The 20723-nt window shown below is 44.9% G+C and overlaps 1 protein-coding gene across 1 annotated transcript; it reads right to left on the reverse strand.

Moving 5' to 3' along the window:
- Window positions 1-257: 257 nt before the first annotated feature.
- Window positions 258-20480, reverse strand: LOC117893048 (Ig-like and fibronectin type-III domain-containing protein 2). The gene is made up of 16 exons (XM_034799425.1): window positions 20387-20480; window positions 19693-19863; window positions 19486-19623; window positions 18296-19418; window positions 17827-18040; window positions 17491-17764; window positions 15874-16161; window positions 14175-14512; window positions 5005-5152; window positions 4774-4909; window positions 4499-4691; window positions 4177-4423; window positions 3436-4114; window positions 2630-2955; window positions 2300-2544; window positions 258-1158 (listed from the first exon to the last, which is right to left on the reverse strand). Exons 1-16 carry the CDS (start codon window positions 20460-20462, stop codon window positions 802-804), a joined length of 4953 nt encoding a protein of 1650 aa, XP_034655316.1. The 5' UTR covers window positions 20463-20480; the 3' UTR covers window positions 258-801.
- Between the last annotated feature and the right edge of the window lie 243 nt (window positions 20481-20723).

Here is a 20723-nt window from a genome sequence, read left to right on the forward strand (position 1 = left end):
GCAGGCATCTTTTAATATCGTACTCTAAGGTTGTTTACTTCTACACTCACTGAAAGAAACTAAGCTTCAATCAGCGAATATCACTCAGCGAAAATTATAGATACAAGTGACCCACAATTAATGAGTTCTCCAAATACCATTACTTACTAGCATTAAGCACATACATATGTACAAATGTGTGTACCTACATATGTATGTATGTACATTCCAAAAATTTGTAAATTATTCACCAAGCCCAAAACTAAGACAAAACTAGATTTGCGTATATAGATTTTTACTATTCATTGGTATTTTCTCTCAATCAGTTTTCATTTTTGCTTACTTTCATCACCAATTAGTTAATTATATTACTTTGTTTTTTTTCTTTTTGTTTTTCTTTTTACTGGTTGAATCACAGTTACATACCAATAACTTATTACTTATTACAGGCTACCCAAGCACATTTTTGCAAGAACAAAAATTGTTACCCAAAGATTTCTCGCAATGCATTCTGTAAAGATGTCGCAGTACGCAGTGTTTGTGTGTGTGTGTATGTGTTCGTGTATATGCATGTGTTCGTGTGCGTGTGTAGTTGTTTGAGGTTGCGCTTCGCGCTGTTTACACTGCCTACGTCTACATTTAGCGTACATGTGTACATATATATATAAAAGATATATGCATATAAGTATGTACGTATGTATGTACATATACCATCTAAATGTATGTATAAGTTCGCTAGCTATACATTGTTTTTGTTGTTGCTGTTGTTCTATGTTTAGTGTTGTTTTTGTTCTTGGTGTTTTTATTGCTATTGTGCTTCGTTTATGGCACAAGTTTCTTAAATCCAGCACCTTCTTGGCCAAGTTTGAGCTCTTCATAAATTGTGGGATTTACTTCATTGCACTGCGTATTGCTGAGCGGGTTGTGGAAGTGATGCGCCGCGTCCACGGAACTTCGGTGCTGCCGACCGGCCCCGTGCCCGTTTCCCGTCGATGCGGCACCTGATGATGCTGCAGATGCTGCCGCCGCTGCCACTGTTGGCGCTGTTGTTGTTGTGGATGTCGTCATTGTGGCGGCAATGCCATTTCGTCCATTGCCGTGACTGCTGTTCATCCCCAGTCCTCCACCGTGGTGGCTGTTGCCATTTTGCGTCGTGATGGCAGATGTGACAGTGGGAAGCTATGGCACATCGGGCATTGGCGTTGATGTTGATGCAGCATGGATTAAAAAAACAAATATTGAAAGTTATAACATAAGAGAAGGAACGTGAGACGCTGCGTAGGCATCACAACTTTTATAGTCGGTACTCAGTCAGTAAATACATATGTATGTACATACATATGCAATAATAACCTTAGTGTGATACACTTATACATATATACATGCATACATGTACATACATATGTAATTAATTTTCTTCGAATTTTACATCTTACATTTAACATTTTATCTACATCTGTCATCTACATATGCATCAGTTCTCACACCAACACCCTCGCTCGACACCCTCTACCAGAGCAGCCCACAGCACGAGGAAGAGTGTGCAAGCGAGAAGAACGACATGGACATTCATTTCGTCATTCTGGCTCTAATAATGGTCCAATCAAATCTCATAGGATATGATATATGCACATACATACATATATGGCCATTCTCTACCGAACTGCGTTTTTGGTTTTCTCTCATCTTTAAAATTGTGCTTATGAGAGATTTTCGCCCTTTGTGGGAGCGGAAGGGGGCGTGGCTAAATTTTAATTTTGAAAACTTGATTCAGTGTGATATGTGAAATTTTGATGACTCTAGCTCTAATAGTCTCTGAGAACGAGGCGTCAAACGAGACGTACATACATATATACGGAGAGATAAACAGATACTTTATGGTGGACGGAACCGTTTCCTTCTGAGAGTTACATATACTCATTTTCGACAATATACACTAAATGAACCTCTCAGCAAAACACACAATTTGTATAGAAGGTACTACTCGTACACACACGCTGCAACTAGCTTAAAAAGTATAATTTGCGAGAAACGAATTTTCAAATACCCTATAAAAATAGGTGTCCTCGGAAGGATTGTCTAAGTTTGGCAGAACGTTGAATTCTAAAGCTACAATTTTGAGAGTCGGAATTGATCATTGCTGCCATTCGACCTCTTATCCTAGATGCTTTTCAAAACTACAGCTACTTATCTCTAAAACCGAAAATGTGGACAGACATAGACAACATCTTTATAGGGTGGTAAAATCAAAACATTTAGGGGAATGTGGTCATATTTTGGCTCTAATTAAGGGGAAAACCATAAACATCATTATACACACCTGCACCTGCTCGAGCCCCCTTGTGTAGGTGGGGTTCTCAAACGCCACATTGCCATTGGCCGACTTGCCGTGGCTGGAGCGTTGCCTACGATAGAATACAATGGCCGTGGCGGCCAGCAGAATGGCCAAAATGCTGGCTACAATGCCGCTGATGGTGCCAACGGCACTTGAGTAGCTGCTGGTGGCCGAGGTCACATGATGCTCGCCGAGCGTAAATCTAATCGGATCTGTGAGTACGCTGGCACCTGCAAGACAAGTCAGCAAATTAAAACCCGACGAACGCCATGCCCAAGCCATCTAAACTCATCCGCATACACTCGTCCTACGCACCGTATATATTGCCAGCCTTCACCACCAGCTCATAGAGAACATCCTTCTTGAGGCCATTAATGCTTATTGTTGTGTCTTTTACGTCGATGCGACGTATCTCGAGAGCTGCCATGGAGCTATTGCCGTTGCCGTTGCCGTTGCTACTCAAACTTGTTGCATTATTCATGGGGGCCAGGGTATCTATGCCTGACTGCTCCATTGAAGAAGCTGGTTCGGAGGAGACAGGGACGAATGCGGAGGATGATGTTGGCGCCAGGACGGCGGCCTCGTGGTAAAATATTCTGTAGCCGTCAACGGCATTTGGATTCTTTGTTGGCGCATCCCATCTGTAATGAAATAGTTTTCATAGAGCGACGTCGTATTATGAGTGCTTGGTAATATTGTTGCAGGCAGGCGCAGGACTCGCCTGGAATTTTAATAAATTTAATGCGGTTCTGGTTCAAGTCCTGGCTGGTCGCCCGCTCCCGCTCTCCCTGCAGCTGGAGCACAACCTTTGACGTTGACTGAGTGCATTAAAGTGAGATAAAAAATCTCAACTTTAATGGATTTACGGTCTATTAGTGCCCGGTCACACATACTAGGCTATATCCACCCCTCTTACACATGAGAAGGATAATGAATGTGTTGGGTCCGGGTGTGCTAAATAGATGAGTCTACTTCCGCTCCGCACAACGTATTTAAGAGCTTAGACAGAGTGTTGGCTTACTTGATGAGACGTTTCCGTGCGTGAGATTAAAGCCAAAGGTAAATGGCTTCTACTTCTGCTCGGTCGAACTTTAACGAGGGATTCTTTCGTTCCAACTCACCTTATGGTCACCTCACTGTCGGACACCACGCTGACCACAATATTCTCCGGGGGTCCCGGCAAGCGATCTCGGTTTTTCTCAAAGCAACCCACTATGGTACGAGCATACTGCAGGCTGCAGATCTCCTTGGAGCGCACCGACTCCCCACGACACCAGTTGAGACACTTGCGCGGCACGTGCTCATCCGCACAGCAGGACCGATGGTCCGATCCGTCGGCGGCACAACGCATCAGCTTGTCAAAGTCCACGATGCACTCGGGTTGATCGGCAATGGCATCAAAGTCCACGTAGTAGCTGCAGGCACCGCGACAGGCCATGGACACGTTCTGCTCCGCGCAGCACGCAGACACGTTGTGGTTGAGGGCGGGAGTGTTACGAATACGAGCGGAGACTGGGGTTGTTGTGGCTCCGAAGGGATTTTCCGCGTGGCAGAAGTAGTCGCCGACATCGTTGGCCTGCAGCTTGTTAATCCTCAGCGACATTGTGTAAATGGAAGGCCGGGACTCGTTTGCCTTCACCGAGATGAAATAGTTGCCTCCATTGATGACGGGCACTCGACCATCCTTCTCACGCCAAAATATGGTCTTGGGCGCCGGCTTGGAGTCCACTGTACACCGCAGTTCAATTTCATCGCCCAATGAAGCCACGGTTATGCCAGCTGCCTGGATCTTGGGAGGATCTGCAAGGAAAAGAGAATCCAAAATGAGTTTCTAGTAGATTCTTGTGCGGGAGAATACTCACAGCAAATATTAACCCGTCGCGTCGCCTGCATGGGAACCCCATATCCATTGTCCGCATAGCAGGAGACATGCTCCATATCCGCGGAGACGTTGTGGATGACTGTGACCATGTGCCGAGAAGTATCCTGCCGCACCAGATGGCCGCCCACGTAAAGCGAAATCGTTGGAGCCGGATTTCCAAGGGCCAGACAGAGGATGGTCATGGAACCGCCTTCGGGAATGTTGTCGGCCGGGTGCACCGTGGGTGGCTGGAAACATAGAATTAGTATGGCACCCAGTTATGCCTATTGTTCGTCTCCAATTCATTCAGACTGTTCACTCACATCGACGAAGGCGGGCAAGGCGGGGTCTGTCCAAGCAACGAGCGTCTCGGAGGGCAGGGAGACACCCCTCTCCCCCACCGCCTCCACATAGAGCACATGCTGGGAGCTCGGCTTGAGGTTGTTCATTCGTAACCAGGCCAGCTTCGTTTCAATCTTAATGAATTGCTCGGCCCGCATTGCCTTGTGATAGACCCTGCATGAAGAGTGTAAAAGAGGAGAATTTTAGATTGGCATAACCCACTTGGGGGTACTCCCACTCCCACTGCCTCTCCCACCTGTAGGTGATGCGCTCATGGGGATGGGCATACTCGGGCGGCTGCCAGGTCAGCTGCATCCAGGTGGCGCTATGCGCAACCACAGTCAGCGAGTGTGGTGGCGAGGGTGAGCCCCAGGCGGTTACCTCCCCCTGACCTGCAACAGCACACACATTCACACACAAAAGTTAAATCAGCTCGCTATAGACTAGAAAAGCAGATAAGCAGCGGCTGGGCTCCAATCCCACTCACCTTCACGGCTCATGTTGGTGGTGTTCAGCAACAGCATCGAGGCTGGCAGCGATGTGCCAAATTTGCCGCGCGTCACAACCGTAATGCGGTACAAGGCATTGGATTCCAAATTCGTCAAATCGACACTTGTCTCATTGGTGGTCAATTCCTAAGTGTATAATTGCGTTGAAAAGACAAAAATGATCAGAAAATAAATAAAGCGTGGAGGGACGTGTGAGACGCTTCTTACGCGTCACAACTTTTATACCCGGAACTCAGTAGTACATCTAGTAGTACCTTAGAGGTTTTTTTTCTTCAAATTTTTGATTTATTCTACATATGTCATATACATCTACAACTACATAACTTCTCACGCCCACACGCTCTTTTAGCTCGCCCCCCTCCCCTATAGACGCACACTGCAGAGGCAGAGGACGCACACTACAGAAGCAGAGTGTGGATGAGAGAATGTGCAAAAAATAATAAAAGCTGCTGGAGGGGTTGGTTTAGCCACTGCAAATTCATTTCTTCATTCTGGCTATAATAATGATCCAATCTGATCCCAATTAAGTGATCTGATGGATATGGCCATTCCCTACGGAATTTTAGTTATTTCTTATTTTATTTATTTATTTTATTTATTTACCTATTTATTTTAATTTTCTTTTACCTTCAAAATTGTGGCTTTGGTTTCAGTGTGAGCATACGGCAGTCTGGAGGTGGCTCTTGCTGACAGACTGACAGTCTGACAGACGGACGAACGGACAGACGGACAGACAGACATGGTCCTATCGACTCGGCTATTGATGCTGATCAAGAATATATATACTCTATGGGGTCGGAAACGTCTCCTTCCGTGCGTTACATATATCCACTTTTGTGCACAAATAAAATATACCCTATATACTCTTCAAGTACCGGGTATAAAAACAGTTACATACATATGTTAGAAATTCGAATAAGTAAAGTGAGCCAAATAGAACGAATGGAGATTTTGGATACCCTGGCCCGACTACCTTCAATGGGTGGAGGTTCTTTCAGCACTAAAAATAAAGTTCTCTAAATTTGTAGTCTCTTTCGTCTGTTGAGTCAAGTACAGACGTTATATACCGGGGACATTCTCATATCTTTGCCTCTGCTCATTTGAGTCCGCTCTACTCTAAATCGTGATGCTTTCCAGGGTACAGATTCGCTTAAAGTGAAACAAATTTGACAACGCTTCCCTGGTCAGTTGTGGTCCGGTGTGGTCTTTCCTAGTCTGCTCGTGGCTGTGGTTTGGCTTGATTTCGCTGAAAGACATGTCGCCATGATTAGTACTTTTTGTAATTGCTGCCACGCAGCGCAATTTGCGGTGTTTAGCCCACCAAACGACATCACACCCGGTCCGGCAGTCAGTCAACTTTCAGCTTCGTATACTCCAGGGTCATTCACTTCATTCCATTGTCCCAGTCAGTCAACTCATCGAGGTCTCTTGTCATCCTCTTCCTCTTCCTCTCCCAGTCCCGATCCCTTTCCAATGTCCATGTAGACATACATATGTATGTATGTATGTATGTCCCTTGCCTGCATTGACGTTATTTTGTTTCAAAAGCCATCCACGAAATTGACATCTACGTATAACTCGGGGGCCAGTTGTCTATGCATGGAGTTTGGGCCACGGATAGACACTCGACCTCCATACGCCACCCCTACACCACTCTTCGCACCCAGAAAATCTACATTAAAAATAGTAAGCGAAATCTGTTGGTGTTACAGCTTCGTGGGGTATTTGGATGCGGTATACAGTGCCCAACGAGTGTGGCACATGGATTCACATCAGTTGGATGTACGCAACTTTTGATTGAATGACAGCTGAATGATTGATAACTGATCAAATCAATATTTTATGAACACAAAATCCAATCAAAGCATTTTAAGTTTTTTGTATAATATTATTCTATAGATGAATAGCCAGCAACTATTTGTGCCTGGTGATCAGTTTTCACGTAAGTTGACAGACATTCCTGGAAGAACCCCATAGCTCAAAGTCCTTATTCCCTACCAACCATTCCCATTACATTTCCAAACCCATCTCAATCATTTACAAACAGAATCGCCTGTCGGTCCCGTCCCGATTCTGCCGATTCTCTCTGTCTCGCTCTTTCTGGACCTCTGTGCTTTTTTTTTGTAATCTCTTGCAGATGTCGTCGTCGTTACGGTTTTTGGCTTTAATTGCATTTTTGGCCGACTGACCAATGCGAAAAAATGCGGCGCGTTAAGTAATTTATTTCGTTTAACGAGGTAGAGTAATGCCGCGCTCTTTTTGCTTTTGAAAGCAGAGTCTGTTCGTGGCTGCATTAACTTGTTTCTAACTTTGTTTCTGGCTAAAATAATTTGATTTGGCGTGACCCTCTGCGAGTCATATTTAGTATGTAAGTCAGTGTCAGAATGTCGGACCAATGTTGGACAGATGTTCAGAGAGCATTTTTGTTACTTGGCTGAAATCGCTAAATATGTGCATGCGGGACTCATCTCGCTTTTGGCCAGAGGCTTTTCGTTGTTTTTGGCAGTGGTTGTTTTCGGTTTCATTGTGGCCATTTCAGGCCTTGGCTCGTAAATCTCAATTTGAATGCGGCGTCCGACCAATGTGCTTGTCCACGATGCGTCTGACAACTCTTGTCAGGATAGGATAGGCCTCTTTTTGAAGGGCGCCCCAGTCAGGAGAGACAAACATCCTTTGAAACAGGTGGCTGAGGCCCACGTCCGATTAACTATAATTTAGTGGACAGGGAGCTGGGAAAATAAATTTCCCGGCTCAATACTAATTTCCTTCCATTGGAAACTTATCTAAGACGCATTAAATTCAAACCCCAATAGTATTAGAGTAGAGAGCCGTAAAAGGGAAAAGCGTAAAACGATTTATTAGGCTCTCGAACTAAACCGAATCGAAGGACAGGAGATAGAATCGAAAAAAATACAAAAAGCAGTAGTGTCCATTGAATTTTAGTTGTCCATTTTGTGTGTCTCTTAGTGGCCTTTTTTCAGCCAGTCCCTTATTGGGTAATTACACAGCCGCAACTTAAATAAGCGGTGACGAGCGGTGTCCCATGCTGAATATTTAATGTCCTCTCCCAGCCAGGAATTTAGGTGAGAATACTGTACGGACGAGGCAGTCCGTCCCCAGCAGCTACTTGAACGAATAAATATTCAAAATGCTTAGCGCCAAGTCTTGCACGGCTATCTCTCTCTCTCTCTCTTTTCTGTCCCATGAAGTCGAGTCACACTCCGGCCATAAAACTAGGTCCCTGGTTGCTCATTTAGGAGTTGTCTTGGAGTCGAGAGCTGGAGTTGCAGAGACAAAGCACATAATCGCCATAACATAACCCCTTCAGACATGAGGCAGGAGACCAGAGAAATTCTGGAGGGAGACGGTACCGATACCTCTCCTGTCCCCGCCTTCCTAAGCAACTGTATCAGAATATTTAATGTGTTTAATTTCTAGCAGCGTGGTCAGCTCTCGGGTTCCCACACCCGCAGTAATTTCTCTCCGTTTGCGGTCCATTTTTTGTCAGTGTTGCAGGCTACATTAAAAAGTTGTTTATGGTCGTGCGTTTGGCAGCGCAAACAGGACAGAAATAAGAGTAGCTCTACTAACGCAGAGCACAGAGCGAGCGCAATCCTCAGAAAAGTTACGTCTTTTCGGAGTCAACAGAGAATCAATGGAAAATACGACTGTTGAGGCAAGCCCTCTATTTCCGTTCTCTATTTTCATGCCCTCCTCCCTTATCCGTTCCCAGATGGTACGTAATATCCTGTGGAGTCGTATAATGTTTGTGTTCTGTTGCTGCTGTTGTCATTGATGTTGTCGTGGATGTTGGTGACACAATGCCGCCGGGCATTGGCGACGAATAGAAATTGCCAAATTATTGGCACTGATTCAATCGGGAAGGGTTGCAGCAGAGTGCAAAATTTTCGATGGCGAAAAGCATATAAGTCTTTGCTGGGAAATTACCTTTAATGTTCACAGTTTTGGTGAGCTTTGGGTAGGTTTTGACGAGGATCAGGATCCGTTTACAGAAGAAAGTAAAACAGGCCATCCATTAGTCTTGGCCCAATGGCTGACTTCACCATTTCCATTGATTTCTCCATTGATATTAAGTGGAGCGCTGCCGCTACGTAACAGTATTTCTGACACGTCCAAAAGCAATTAAGTTTGTCCAAAAAAGTGTCACAAAGAGTCAATGCAATGCAAACTGCGGTGATGGCCATGAACCTGCGATATATACATATGAACCTATGTACGATACGATACCATAGCCCATCCAGACGGGGAGCGGAGCGGCAGAAGCGCAGAGAAGTGCGTTTGAAACATTTGACACCACCAGCAGCGCCAAAAACCCGAAACTGAAAAGCATTTAAGCCAAGCCAAGCTAGCCCCAAGTTAAGCCAACAACAACAGCCGCAACAGCTGCGTGCCCTGCTGACCAAAGCACCCAAACAAAACCCAGACCCACACAGCACCAGCAACAATAAGAAAAACTGCGAAGCAATGCTGACACCACACTGTATCTTCCATATCGATTCATTTTTCCATCCAGTGCTGGTCGCGTGATGGGAGATTCCTCCCGGATTGAGGAGAGTGTTATCTTTGTACATTCTATGGTTACAGAAATTCTCAAGAAACAATCGGCGCATTCGCATGCCTTTTTCTAAGCGACGGATTGATGTTCTGGTGTTAAGAATACCCATACAGTCGATTCTTAGTGTTCATAAACCTCGTCTACCGAGGAGACCAGCACTGTATCTACCTAATCAAAGGGCTTGTTAAGGTGTTTGGTTGACTGGATGAATACTTACGAAAGAATTATCGGTACATTTCTCGAAACACACGTATCAGTTATCGGTTGTGTAGGGAAGGGGTGTGGTGCAAAACTAAAAGGACAGGTAGAAAGAATGTGGCGAACAGTTTCGCGAAGGAATGATTGTATTACAAGCACGCGCTCATCTCCCATCGATGCGTTGGCTTTGGGGGCATCATTGACAGGTCGTCGTGGACAGGTTGAGTGGTGCCCCCGCAGAAACACCAGGCATCAACTCAACCACCATCGACCCCACGTTAAATACATTTCTGTGCACATCAACACGCGACAAACTCTTGCTTTCATTTTTTTTCTATTGGTGCTTTTGTTGAGTTTGTTGCTTTTTCTTCTGTCGTATTTTTTTGCATTTGCCACTTTTTCGAGGCCAATAACTCTGTGGATGGCCATGATGCTGCGCTAGCACCAACAGCAATAGCAACAGAGGCAGCGGCAGCGGCAACGGCAACGGCAGGCCCAGCTGCCAGCAGTACGCGTTGATGTGTGACAACAGCAGCCAATAACTACAGCAACAGCAAAGCCAAATATTACATTTGCAAAAACAAACAAAAATTGCAACAAAAAGAATAAGAACAATGCCAATGGCAAAGCTCGAGCCAACTTTGGTCCGCTGTTTGGTTTGGTTACACTTTATTCGCTTTTTTACACCCTGTACTCGAAGAGTAAATAGGGTACACTGTTTTTGTGGTCAAAAATGTAACACACAGAAGGTAGCGTTTCCGACCCCACAAACTATATATTCTTGATCAGCATCAATAGCCGAGTCGATATAGCCACGTCTGTCTGTCCATCCGTCTGTCCGTCCTTATGAGCGCCTAGTACTCAGAGATCATGAGATAGGGCATCAAAGTTTTGCATCCAGACTTACACTGTTACAAGAGTATTTAAAATTTTTGCCGCGTTCCTTCCGCCACGCAAAGCTAACAAATCAGGTGTATCCACAATTTTGAAGATAGGAAAACGCTAAAAATGTAGGGAATGACTATATCTATCAGATCACCGAATTAGATTGAATCATTATTATAGCTAGAATAAAGAAATTAATTTGCAGTGGCTACCCCCACTCCTTTCAGCAGCTTTGTTTAGTTTTTGCACATTCTCTCATTCCACACTCTGCTTCGTGCAGTGTACGGCTCTAGGGGAGGGAGGCGAGCTAAAAGAGCGTGTTGGCGTGTGAAGGAGAAGAAGAAGAAAGAAAACCACTAAGGTACAGATGTCCTACGAAGTACCATGTATAAAAGTTGTGACGCGTAAGAAGCGTTTCACACGTTCCAACAATTTTTTTTTTTTTTTTTTTAGTTGTATCTGCGTTGGATTGCCATCATTTTTTCCGGTTTATAGTCACGTTTCCCATGCATATGGCGTCCATAAGCCCCTGGTACGCATCACCCTCCCCATCTACAACCGTCGACGACCTGGCTGGCGTCAAAAACTTTACCCATAGCTTCGGATCTAAAGCTCCCCTAGTCCATCCACATACCCAGTCTGTTCCCTAACCGCCTTCCCCTTTTGGGCAGAGTTCAAAGATTATTACATTGAATAGGATTATCGATGGCTGACCAAAAAAAATAAAATAGATACACTAATATATTTATACAGGATATACATACATATACATACATATATGATAGGATGAATATTTTAGTTGGAGATGATTGCTCTTGAAATTTGGTCGACGAGCGGGAAGAATTGCAATTGATTTAATTTGATGGATAAACAATGGCCGTCGATTTATGCATTTAGTGAAATTTGTGGTTGGAGATTTATATAAATAATTGAAATAATGGCTTAACTGGCTCAACTGGCTAACGTTGACCATACTCCACGTGGCAAGAAAATGGTAAGGTTGAACAATCTTATTGTAAATATTAAATTCAATGAGTTTCTGGCCCCCATGGAGGTCTTCGTTTCATCTGCTTCTGCAGCTATATATAATTAAAAAATTAATTACACTACTCGACAAAATCGAACTTTTTGTTTCATCAAGGAACCAAACAAACTTTTTCTAATAAATATCGGGGATTAACATTTTTTAATGAATTATGGTTTTTTCTATGGCAGAACTTTCTTTTGAAGAATTTCTAAAGTCTGGAATTTTTAAAGGTTTTATTAGAGGTGCGGTTTGTTTTTTCACATAACTTTGGAATCTTAGATCTGGTTGTAAAGAATTTTGTTTATCTGAAAAGCTGATTGAAGCAGCTAAAAAGCAACCAGTTTGTGGTTTTAGCGTACCGTCTGAAAAATAGTATGTTTTGAAATGCAAAAACGTGGATTTTTGTGGCGTATTTTTAACAAAATTTCGACTTTAAAAAACTCAGGAAAAGTCTAAAAGTTGAGGAAAAGTTCTATATAGATGCATTTATTGGGCTTCGTTCAAGGTATTGATCATCAAAATCTATGGAGAGTCGCCTGAGCTAAAATTGGTTAACCAACCCTAAAAAAATGAAAAAAATAAAAAAAAACGAGAAGGGACGCGTCACAACTTTTATACCCAGCACTCAGTACTACATCTGCACTTTAGCGGTTATTTGTCAAATTTTACATTTTTTCTTCATCTGTCATCTACATCAACAACACTGCTCACGCCCACACGCTCCTTTAGCTCGCCACCCTTCCCTAAAGACACACACTGCAGAGTCGTGGCAGTGGCAGAGACGTGTCAGGGGGAGAGGCCATAAACAGCGCGAAGCAGAGTGTGAATGCTGCGGGACGGTGTGGGTTTGGCCACTGCAAATTAATTTCTTCATTGTGGCTATAATAATGATCCAATCGTATCCCAATTTGGTGATCTGATAGAAATGGTCATTCCCTACGGAATGGCGTTTTTAGTTTTCAGCTATCTTCAAAATTGTAGATTTGGGAGGTTTTCGCCCTTTTGCGAAGGCGGAAGGGGGCGTGGCTCATTTTTGAAATACACTTGTAACAGTGTGAGCATACAGAAGTCTGGATGCAAAATTTGGTGGCTCTAGCTCTTATAGTCTCTGAGTACTAGGCGCTCATCAGGACGGACAGACGGACAGACAGACAGACAGACAGAGACTCGGCTATTGATGCTGATCAAGAATATATATACTTTATGGGGTCGGAAACGTTTCCTTCTGTGCGTTACGTACAACCGTTATCTGCACAAATACAATATACCCTATTTACTCTTCGAGTACCGGGTATAACGAGGAGGGACATGTGAGACGCTTCTTACGCGTCACAACTTTAATGCCCGGTACTTTGTAGTACTCTGTACCTTAGTGGTTTTTTTCAAATTGTACATCTGTCATTTTACATTTTTTCTACATCTGTTATCTACATCTACATAACTTCTCACGCCAACACGGTATTTTGGCTCCCCCCCTCCCATAGATAAAAATAAGCAAAGCGGCTGGACGGGGTTCTAGCCACTGCAAATTAATTTCTTCATTCTGGCTATAATAATAATCCAATTCGGTGACCTGATAGATATAATCCATCGCTAAGGAATGGCGTTTTTAGTTTTCTTTAGTCTTCAAAATTGTGGCTGTGGGAGCTTTTCACTTTTTGTGGGGGAGGGAAGGGCGGGTCTCATTTTTGAAATACACTTGTAACAGTATAAGTATACAGCCATCTGGATGCAAAATTTGGTCGCTCTAGCTTGTATAGTCTCTGAGATCCAGGCGCTCAACAAGACGGACGGACAGACGGACGGACGGACAGACAGACATGGCTCAATCGACTCGGCTTTTGATGCTGATCAAGAAAATATTTTTACTTTATGGGGTCGGAAACGTTTCCTTCTGTGCGTTACATACTGAAAGGCATAGGTTTGGACGTTAAAAAGACTAAGGGGCTCTAGAACTGGATCTGCGGTGCATTTCGGCTCACATTAAGTCTGTTTCGGTGTTCCCAGAGTTGTATTTCTTTCTCTGGTACTTCATACGAAGAGACATTATCTGGTAAAATAATATTGTCCTAAGGTCAGTTCAAACTGCCCGCACATTCCAGTGTTCCCTGAGCAAAATGTTTTAAAATCGTTATTGTCCTGCGTCGGAACGGCGCTCAGACAAGCCAATTTTCTAGCTCTCTTCAATTCCATTGGCAGTCGATACTCATATAAATACATACATATGTATGTAATGTATGCATTTTGTCCCCAAAAGGCAAATCGTAATAAAGACCGATTGCCTGGGCCAGACCCCAGGCGCAATGCAAATTAAGTGCTGCATTGTGGCTCCAATCCCGATGAAGGAACATTTTGACAAGCCAATCGCAGGTGCGAGTAGCGCCAGGGAAGGATGATGGTTTTCGGAGAAAAGTTTGTGTAGGGACTTCTATTGTCTATTGTCTGTCCAGAAATTTACTCACATTTTCCAATTTGGCAACTGTCTCGTACATGGTCATATTATTGACTCTGCCATACTGCACTATAAAATCAATATCCTCCGCTTCACTTGTGGCATCGACGATGGACGTCTCCTTGGCTACATCCACTGGTGCGGTCCCCTCTCCGGCCACAGCTCCAGCTGCCAGTTCATCGCCGGTTATCATGTCACCTGGTGATGTGTTGCTGCTGATGCTACTGCTACTGCCACTGATGCTGTTGCTGCTCTTTACATCGGGTGCTGTCCAAGCCAAACTGAGGCTGGTCTGGTTCACAAATGTAGCATGCACGTCTTCGGGTGGTCCGGGGATATTCTGTGTGCCTGTTCGGAGAGTCAGAGTGATGGTGTTTAGTTTTATAATGCAACTTTAATTGGCCAATATTGGTTTTGTCTGCCATGCTGTGGTTGGTGCGCCCTAAAGCACTGACCAAAAATTTTGGCGAACAATGGTGTGCAACACTGCGTATGCTCGACGTGCACAGACACGCAATTAAACAAACAGAATTAGCTGCAAACACAACTCCAGCCGACAATCCCCGACAAAGGACCAGCACCAACCCATCGATAAACAGAAGGACAAGCAGACACACAACGGTGTGGTGTGACAAGAAATTCCGTCACTGGAACAGGAACTGTGACTTGGCATTCACAGCGATGGGTTTTGGTTGAAGTCTTTGCCGTAAATTGCGACTATAAGGAATGTATAAAAGTTAAAACGAGAAGGGACGTGTGAGACGCTTCTTACGCGTCACAACTTTTATACCCGGCACTCAGTACTACATCTGCAACTTAGCGGTTATTTGTCAAATTTTACATTTTTTCTTCATCTGTCATCTACATCAACAACACTGCTCACGCCAAAACGCTCCTTTAGCTCGCCACCCTCCCCTATAGAACCTCACTGCAGAGTCGCCGCGGAGGCAGAGGCAGCGGCAGCGGCAGAGGCAGCGGCAGAGATGTGTCAGGGGCAGAGGCCATAAACAGCGCGAAGCAGAGTGTGAATGCTGCGGGACGGGGTGGGTTTGGCCACTGAAAATTTCTCCATTGTGGCTATAATAATGATCCAATCGGATCCCAATTTGGTGATCTGATAGATATGGTCATTCCCTACGGAATGGCGTTTTTAGTTTTCTGTTATCTTCAAAATTGTAGATTTGGGAAGTTTTCGCCCTTTTGCGGGGGCGGAAAGGGGCGGGGCTCCTTTTTCAAATACACTGGTTTCAGTGTGAGCATACAGCAGTCTGGTGCCAAAATTTGGTGGCTGTAGCTCTTATAGTCTCTGAGAACTAGCCGACAAACAAGACGGACGGACGGACGGACGGACGGACGGACGGACAGACAGACATGGCTCAATCGACTCGGCTATTGATGCTGATCAAGAATATATATACTTTATGGGGTCGGAAACGTTTCCTTCTGTGCGTTACATACAACCGTTATCCGCACAAATACAATATACCCTATTTACTCTTCGAGTACCGGGTATAATTAACAAACTGAATTCATCTCTGAATTGAATTCACGTAGTTAAACTAATAAAATCTGTTAAACTGATGCATTTGTAAAGGCGATTGGCTTTTCGATCACATTCATTATAGTCACAAACTCTTCTCATCACCAGTGCAGAGGGAGATAGGCACAGCTATAGATAGGTTCTGGCTGGATACATGACCACAACTTACCTTCCTCAAAGCATTGCAAAATGTTCCCGGCATATGATAAACAATCGGGCACACCGCCTGCTCCCATCGTTGATGCTCCAGCTACTGATGATGATGATGATGCAGATGTTGAGGACGTTGCTGCTCCTGCACTGGCGCTATTTATTGCAGCAGTTGCTGTTGCCGATTTGGTGGTCACTGCAAGTGGCATGACGCCGCGGCAGAGGGGCATGCAGGCGTTAATGACGCCGCGTCGACTGCAGCACGGGCTGTGATCACGTCCGCCAGCTGCACAGCGTGCCAGTATGGCTAAGAACAGCAAAACTTGGTTAATATCGTGGCAGCGTTTGCATAAACTGCCAACTTCCCCCAACCTGCAGGTCGTCAGCTACGGCTCATTTTCTCTGGGACGTAGTATTAGCAAATGTTTTGGTTCATTTTGTGACATAAAGTCGTCCATTTACTCCATAATACAGCTTAGACACAATTAACAGGAAATAAATCAAGAGATTTACCATCATGGACAAGACAAGTTGATTGGGAAAGCATTGGAGCAACACTTCTACCCAGTCATGTTTCGGCCGAAGTGGCTATTGAATATTTTTAATAGGTATCTCTCTTGGTGTTTTCTTAGGACAAAAATGTTTAATATACATACATATGTATGTACATACATATGTATGTGAGGAGAAGCCCAAATTAATAAATTGGTTTTTTCTTACAAAAAGTTGTGTTAATCAAAGGGACCAACCGTTTTGTGTTCCTTGGAGAAGTCACACGAAATAATTAAAATTAAGCAATTAGAGCTTCCCTGTCGTAAGCATGATAAACCGACCATTACAGCTCAAGCTTATCCAATGGTTGCGGTGCACTATTATTCACCCTGAAGAGATTATGTTATATCAAATCTTGACAGTATAAATTAGTCTCAATTCATTTTTTTACTTTCTACATGAACATGCTAATTAATTTGAGTTTGGCACTAACTAGATTATCGTTCGTATCGTTAATGTACACTTTTGATCACTTTAACATGTTTTCTCTTATAAACCGAACAAGCAAAGAGAGAACAAGCGACATACAGTACAACAGTACGGATATTAGGTTTGCAAACAGAGGCAGTACAGCAGACAATCTCCAAATATATATTGGTCGTTTAACTATAAAACCTCTGCTTAGTTGGTTTAAATTACTGACGTGATCAGTATGTTAAATGTACCTACGAACACAAATTTGATCACTGGTCAAATATTCTCAGAGATGCATTGGGAAGTGATGGTATTTACACGGTGTAGACACGACCGTGATCCATCAGACTTTCATATGCTCAGCACTATGCGACTAATTAACTAAAAATTGATTTGCATAAGTGCTAAAAGTTCATTATTTTCAATGACAATATATACTTAATATTCCGAATTGCATCGGCAAAATGAAGCGAAAACTGGAAAATGATCTCATTAAATTAACAAAAAGCCCCATCCAGGGCAGAACAATAGGCTGCTTCTCCCTTCCGAAAAGTAGGAGTACGTCCTAGGTCCTCCATAGATATCTTGACACTAATTAGTGTTTTCAAAGTGTAAGCAATGGAGGAGGAGGATGGGAGGTCAGACGAGGCCCAGCCCAGACGCTACTTACGCATTTGTGCCCGACATGCTGGGCCCAGGCGCTCAATGTCCGAGAGGCGGATGTTGTAGGAGCAGAGTGGGGCGCACTGGGGCAGCAATCCCGAGGCCTGGCAACACGTTGTCATATTATATCTGGACGTCAAGGCCGGGGCCGCCTCGCTGGACTGTGTGCGGGTAATCAGGCGCGGTGACGGCTCGCTCTTACCATACGCATTTATCGAGACCACATAGAACTCGTAGTAGATGTCCGACTCCAGGCCCTCAAGTATCAGTGGTGGCTGGCGCTGCAGAGCTTAATGAATTAGCCAAACAACAGGCGGGAAAAAGCTTAGTGGCGATAGAATACCTTTTCCACCGTCAGATATTCATCGCCCACACCGAGGCGCCGGAACTTGACGTGATATGTGCTGACCGTATCGGCCAGACGTTTCGGTTTATTCCAGTCCAGAATCACAAAATTGTCCGTCTTGGCCACCGTTCGGAGCTTAGATGGGGAATCGGCCAGCACACCGTACCCCTGGAACAGGCAGCTGCTGTACTCGGACATGAAGCGCAGGCATCTGCACGAAAACAGAACAGTAATTGGCATTTGGTAAAAACTCCGTCCATTCAGCGTGGTCATTAGCAGTAGTCCAAAATGAGTGCATTCAATTTACTAGATATGGAAAGCGATGGGAATCTTTGTAGGCGATGTGGGGGTACTTGGGTCCGATTGGTTAATCAATTCGTTTAAAGGGAATGTAGAGATGAAATAAATACGTAATTTGATTCCACATTTCCTAATATGGCTGTGATTGAAGATATTAAAGACTTACTTGAACAAACTAAAGTCCAGCGACGTCAGCTTGCCAGCACACAGTGGAAAACAGGCGGAAGGAATGCCTCGAGAACGACAGCAGGGTGTATGATCAATATTGTTGGCCAGACAGGTAAAGGTGATGTTGGACCATGGGGCACAGACCATGAAGTCGGGCAGAGTGGCCAGATCGGTCTTCTGTGGATCGCACATCTTTTCCAGGCACATTCGGTGAGTCATCCCATTTTCTTCACAGCATTGCCGGATGTCAGGCAGTGTGGGCATCATCTGTTTGTCGGTGGTGCCAGCCCGTGACTCCGCTGCCGATGCACTTGTGTGGGTGAAGAAGCGCAGTCGTTCGCTCGGCAAACTGGACCCGAACTCGTTGACAGCCGTCACAATCACGGCGTACATGGTGAGGGGGGTGAGTGCGTCGAGCTTCAGCTGGGTCTGATTGGCGGGCACGTTGTGCAGGGCAACAGACTCCGCTGAATCTGCGGCAGTCCTGTGGACGATCTCTCCACTCAGCTCGTCCTCGTCGAAACTGTGCAGGGTGGTCACATTTACCGTGTAGCTGGACACACGGTCCGTGAGCTTTTCCGGCGCCATCCAGCCGATGCTCACGCTCGTCTCGCTCACGTTTTCGATTATGACAAAGATGGGCATGCTCGGTATTAGCTGAACACCCTTTAAGATGCACTGCAGACCGCTGAGCGTGTGCTGGACGCAGGAGACACGCGTCTTCAGCCTGTCCGTGAATGGAGTGTACTCGCCCCTGCACATGTCCTGGCACAAGTCTGGTATTTGCTTGTCCACGCAACAGGGCACGTGATTGCGTCCGTCGGCCATGCACCGCACTATACTGGGGAAATCCTTCTCGCAGGCCTCCGGGTCGATGCCCGTCGTCCCATCCAGGATGTTGTGTACGTTGCAGAAGCCCATGCACGGGGCTGATACATTTCCGCGCTCGCAGCATTCTGTGAAGTCGTGGGTAACCAGCGGGGGCACTTGGCTTGGCCGCCAGAAGCTGCGATTGTCCTGTGCATCGAGAGGCGGGGGCAGCAAAAACACGTCACTCGACTCGACAGTCGATACATCCGTGGCATTGGTAGGCCCTCCTGTCGACGACTGCAGCTCCTTAACTGTTGGGCACATGGGCAGTGGTCGGTTCAATTGGATTGGGACTGGGATGGGACGCTCCTCACTTACCTGTCAGTATGTGGATGCTGCGGAGGACAGGATCGGAGTTGAGCTCACATATGTAGGCTCCCGAGTCGCTGGTCTTGAGATTCTTGATCAAAAGCACCCAAACCTCACCGCCCGTCTCCAGATTCCTACCCTTTGGATCTGAATGGCAACCCCAAATAATTTTTTACAGTTGTAGAGGATGGATGTTCGTAAGGGAAAATAACTTACTTTCATCATGTAAGATGCGCACACGATGATCCTTGGTTACCCGCACTGTGCCGGCGGTTAGAATTTCGTCACCCTTTTTCCATATGACTGTATTGTTGATAGAGTTCTCAGACACCACACAGGTCAGCAAAGCATCTTTGCCTTCCAATATATTTGATGGGCCGCCGGTTCCTACGGAACGAAAAAAAAAACGAGAATGGACGTGTGAGACGCTTCGTACGCGTCACAACTTTTATACCCGGTACTGAGCAGTACATCTGTACCTTACATTTTTTCTAAATACATATGTCATCTACATCTACACCCCTTCTCACGCCAACCCGCTCGTTTAGCTCGCCCCCCTCCCCTAGAGCCGCACACTGCACGAAGCAGAGTGTGGAGTGATAGAGGCGGGGCTAATTGTTGAAATACCCAGCAGTCCAGCAGTCTGGAGGACAAATTTGGTGGCTTTAGCTTTTATAGTCTCTGAGAAGTAGCCGACAAACAAGACGGACAGACGGACGGACAGACAGACATGCCTATATCGACTCGACTATTGATGCTGAAACGCTTCTTTCTGTGTGTTACATTTTTTCCCCACAAATACAATATACCCTATTTACTCTTCGAATACCAGGTATAAAACATTGTTTACCCATCGAAATACAGCAACGAAAGCTACGCGAGTTTCTCGCAAACGCTCGACTTGACTTACCAATTGGCACACCAGACTTAACATTCTTTAGTAAGACACATATCGTTATTACATAAACCAGCAAAAGCTTGAGCATTATTCCTTTTAGGATCCCCTGAAAACAGACCAAATAAATCGAAAATTCGTTAGTAAACTTTATAGAGGACCCATGGTGGCAGTTTCTAATCAAAACAAGGAATATTTTTCAATAAGCGGAATGGAAACAATGGAAAAAAATAGCCAGGTGAGGTGAAGAGTCAGAAGGATGACAGGATGGTGGGTGGAGAAACTGGGGACTGGAGCAGAGTGGCGATTTGGGAAATTTAGCCAAGTGGGACCATTCGAGCAACGGACAAAA

This window comes from Drosophila subobscura, chromosome J (genome assembly GCF_008121235.1).
Source record: "Drosophila subobscura isolate 14011-0131.10 chromosome J, UCBerk_Dsub_1.0, whole genome shotgun sequence".
NCBI lineage: Eukaryota > Metazoa > Arthropoda > Insecta > Diptera > Drosophilidae > Drosophila > Drosophila subobscura.

What these genes read in the sequence shown, in the direction of transcription:
- LOC117893048 (XM_034799425.1), bottom strand. Translation starts at nt 20,462, where the DNA reads ATGCTCAAGCTTTTGCTGGTTTATGTAATAACGATATGTGTCTTACTA. An exon ending in AATATCTGACGGTGGAAAAG is followed by an intron (nt 17,765 to 17,826) that starts GTATTCTATCGC and finishes TAAGCTCTGCAG; the next exon opens with CGCCAGCCACCACTGATACT. An exon ending in GACAGTGAGGTGACCATAAG is followed by an intron (nt 2,956 to 3,435) that starts GTGAGTTGGAAC and finishes ATTTCATTACAG; the next exon opens with ATGGGATGCGCCAACAAAGA.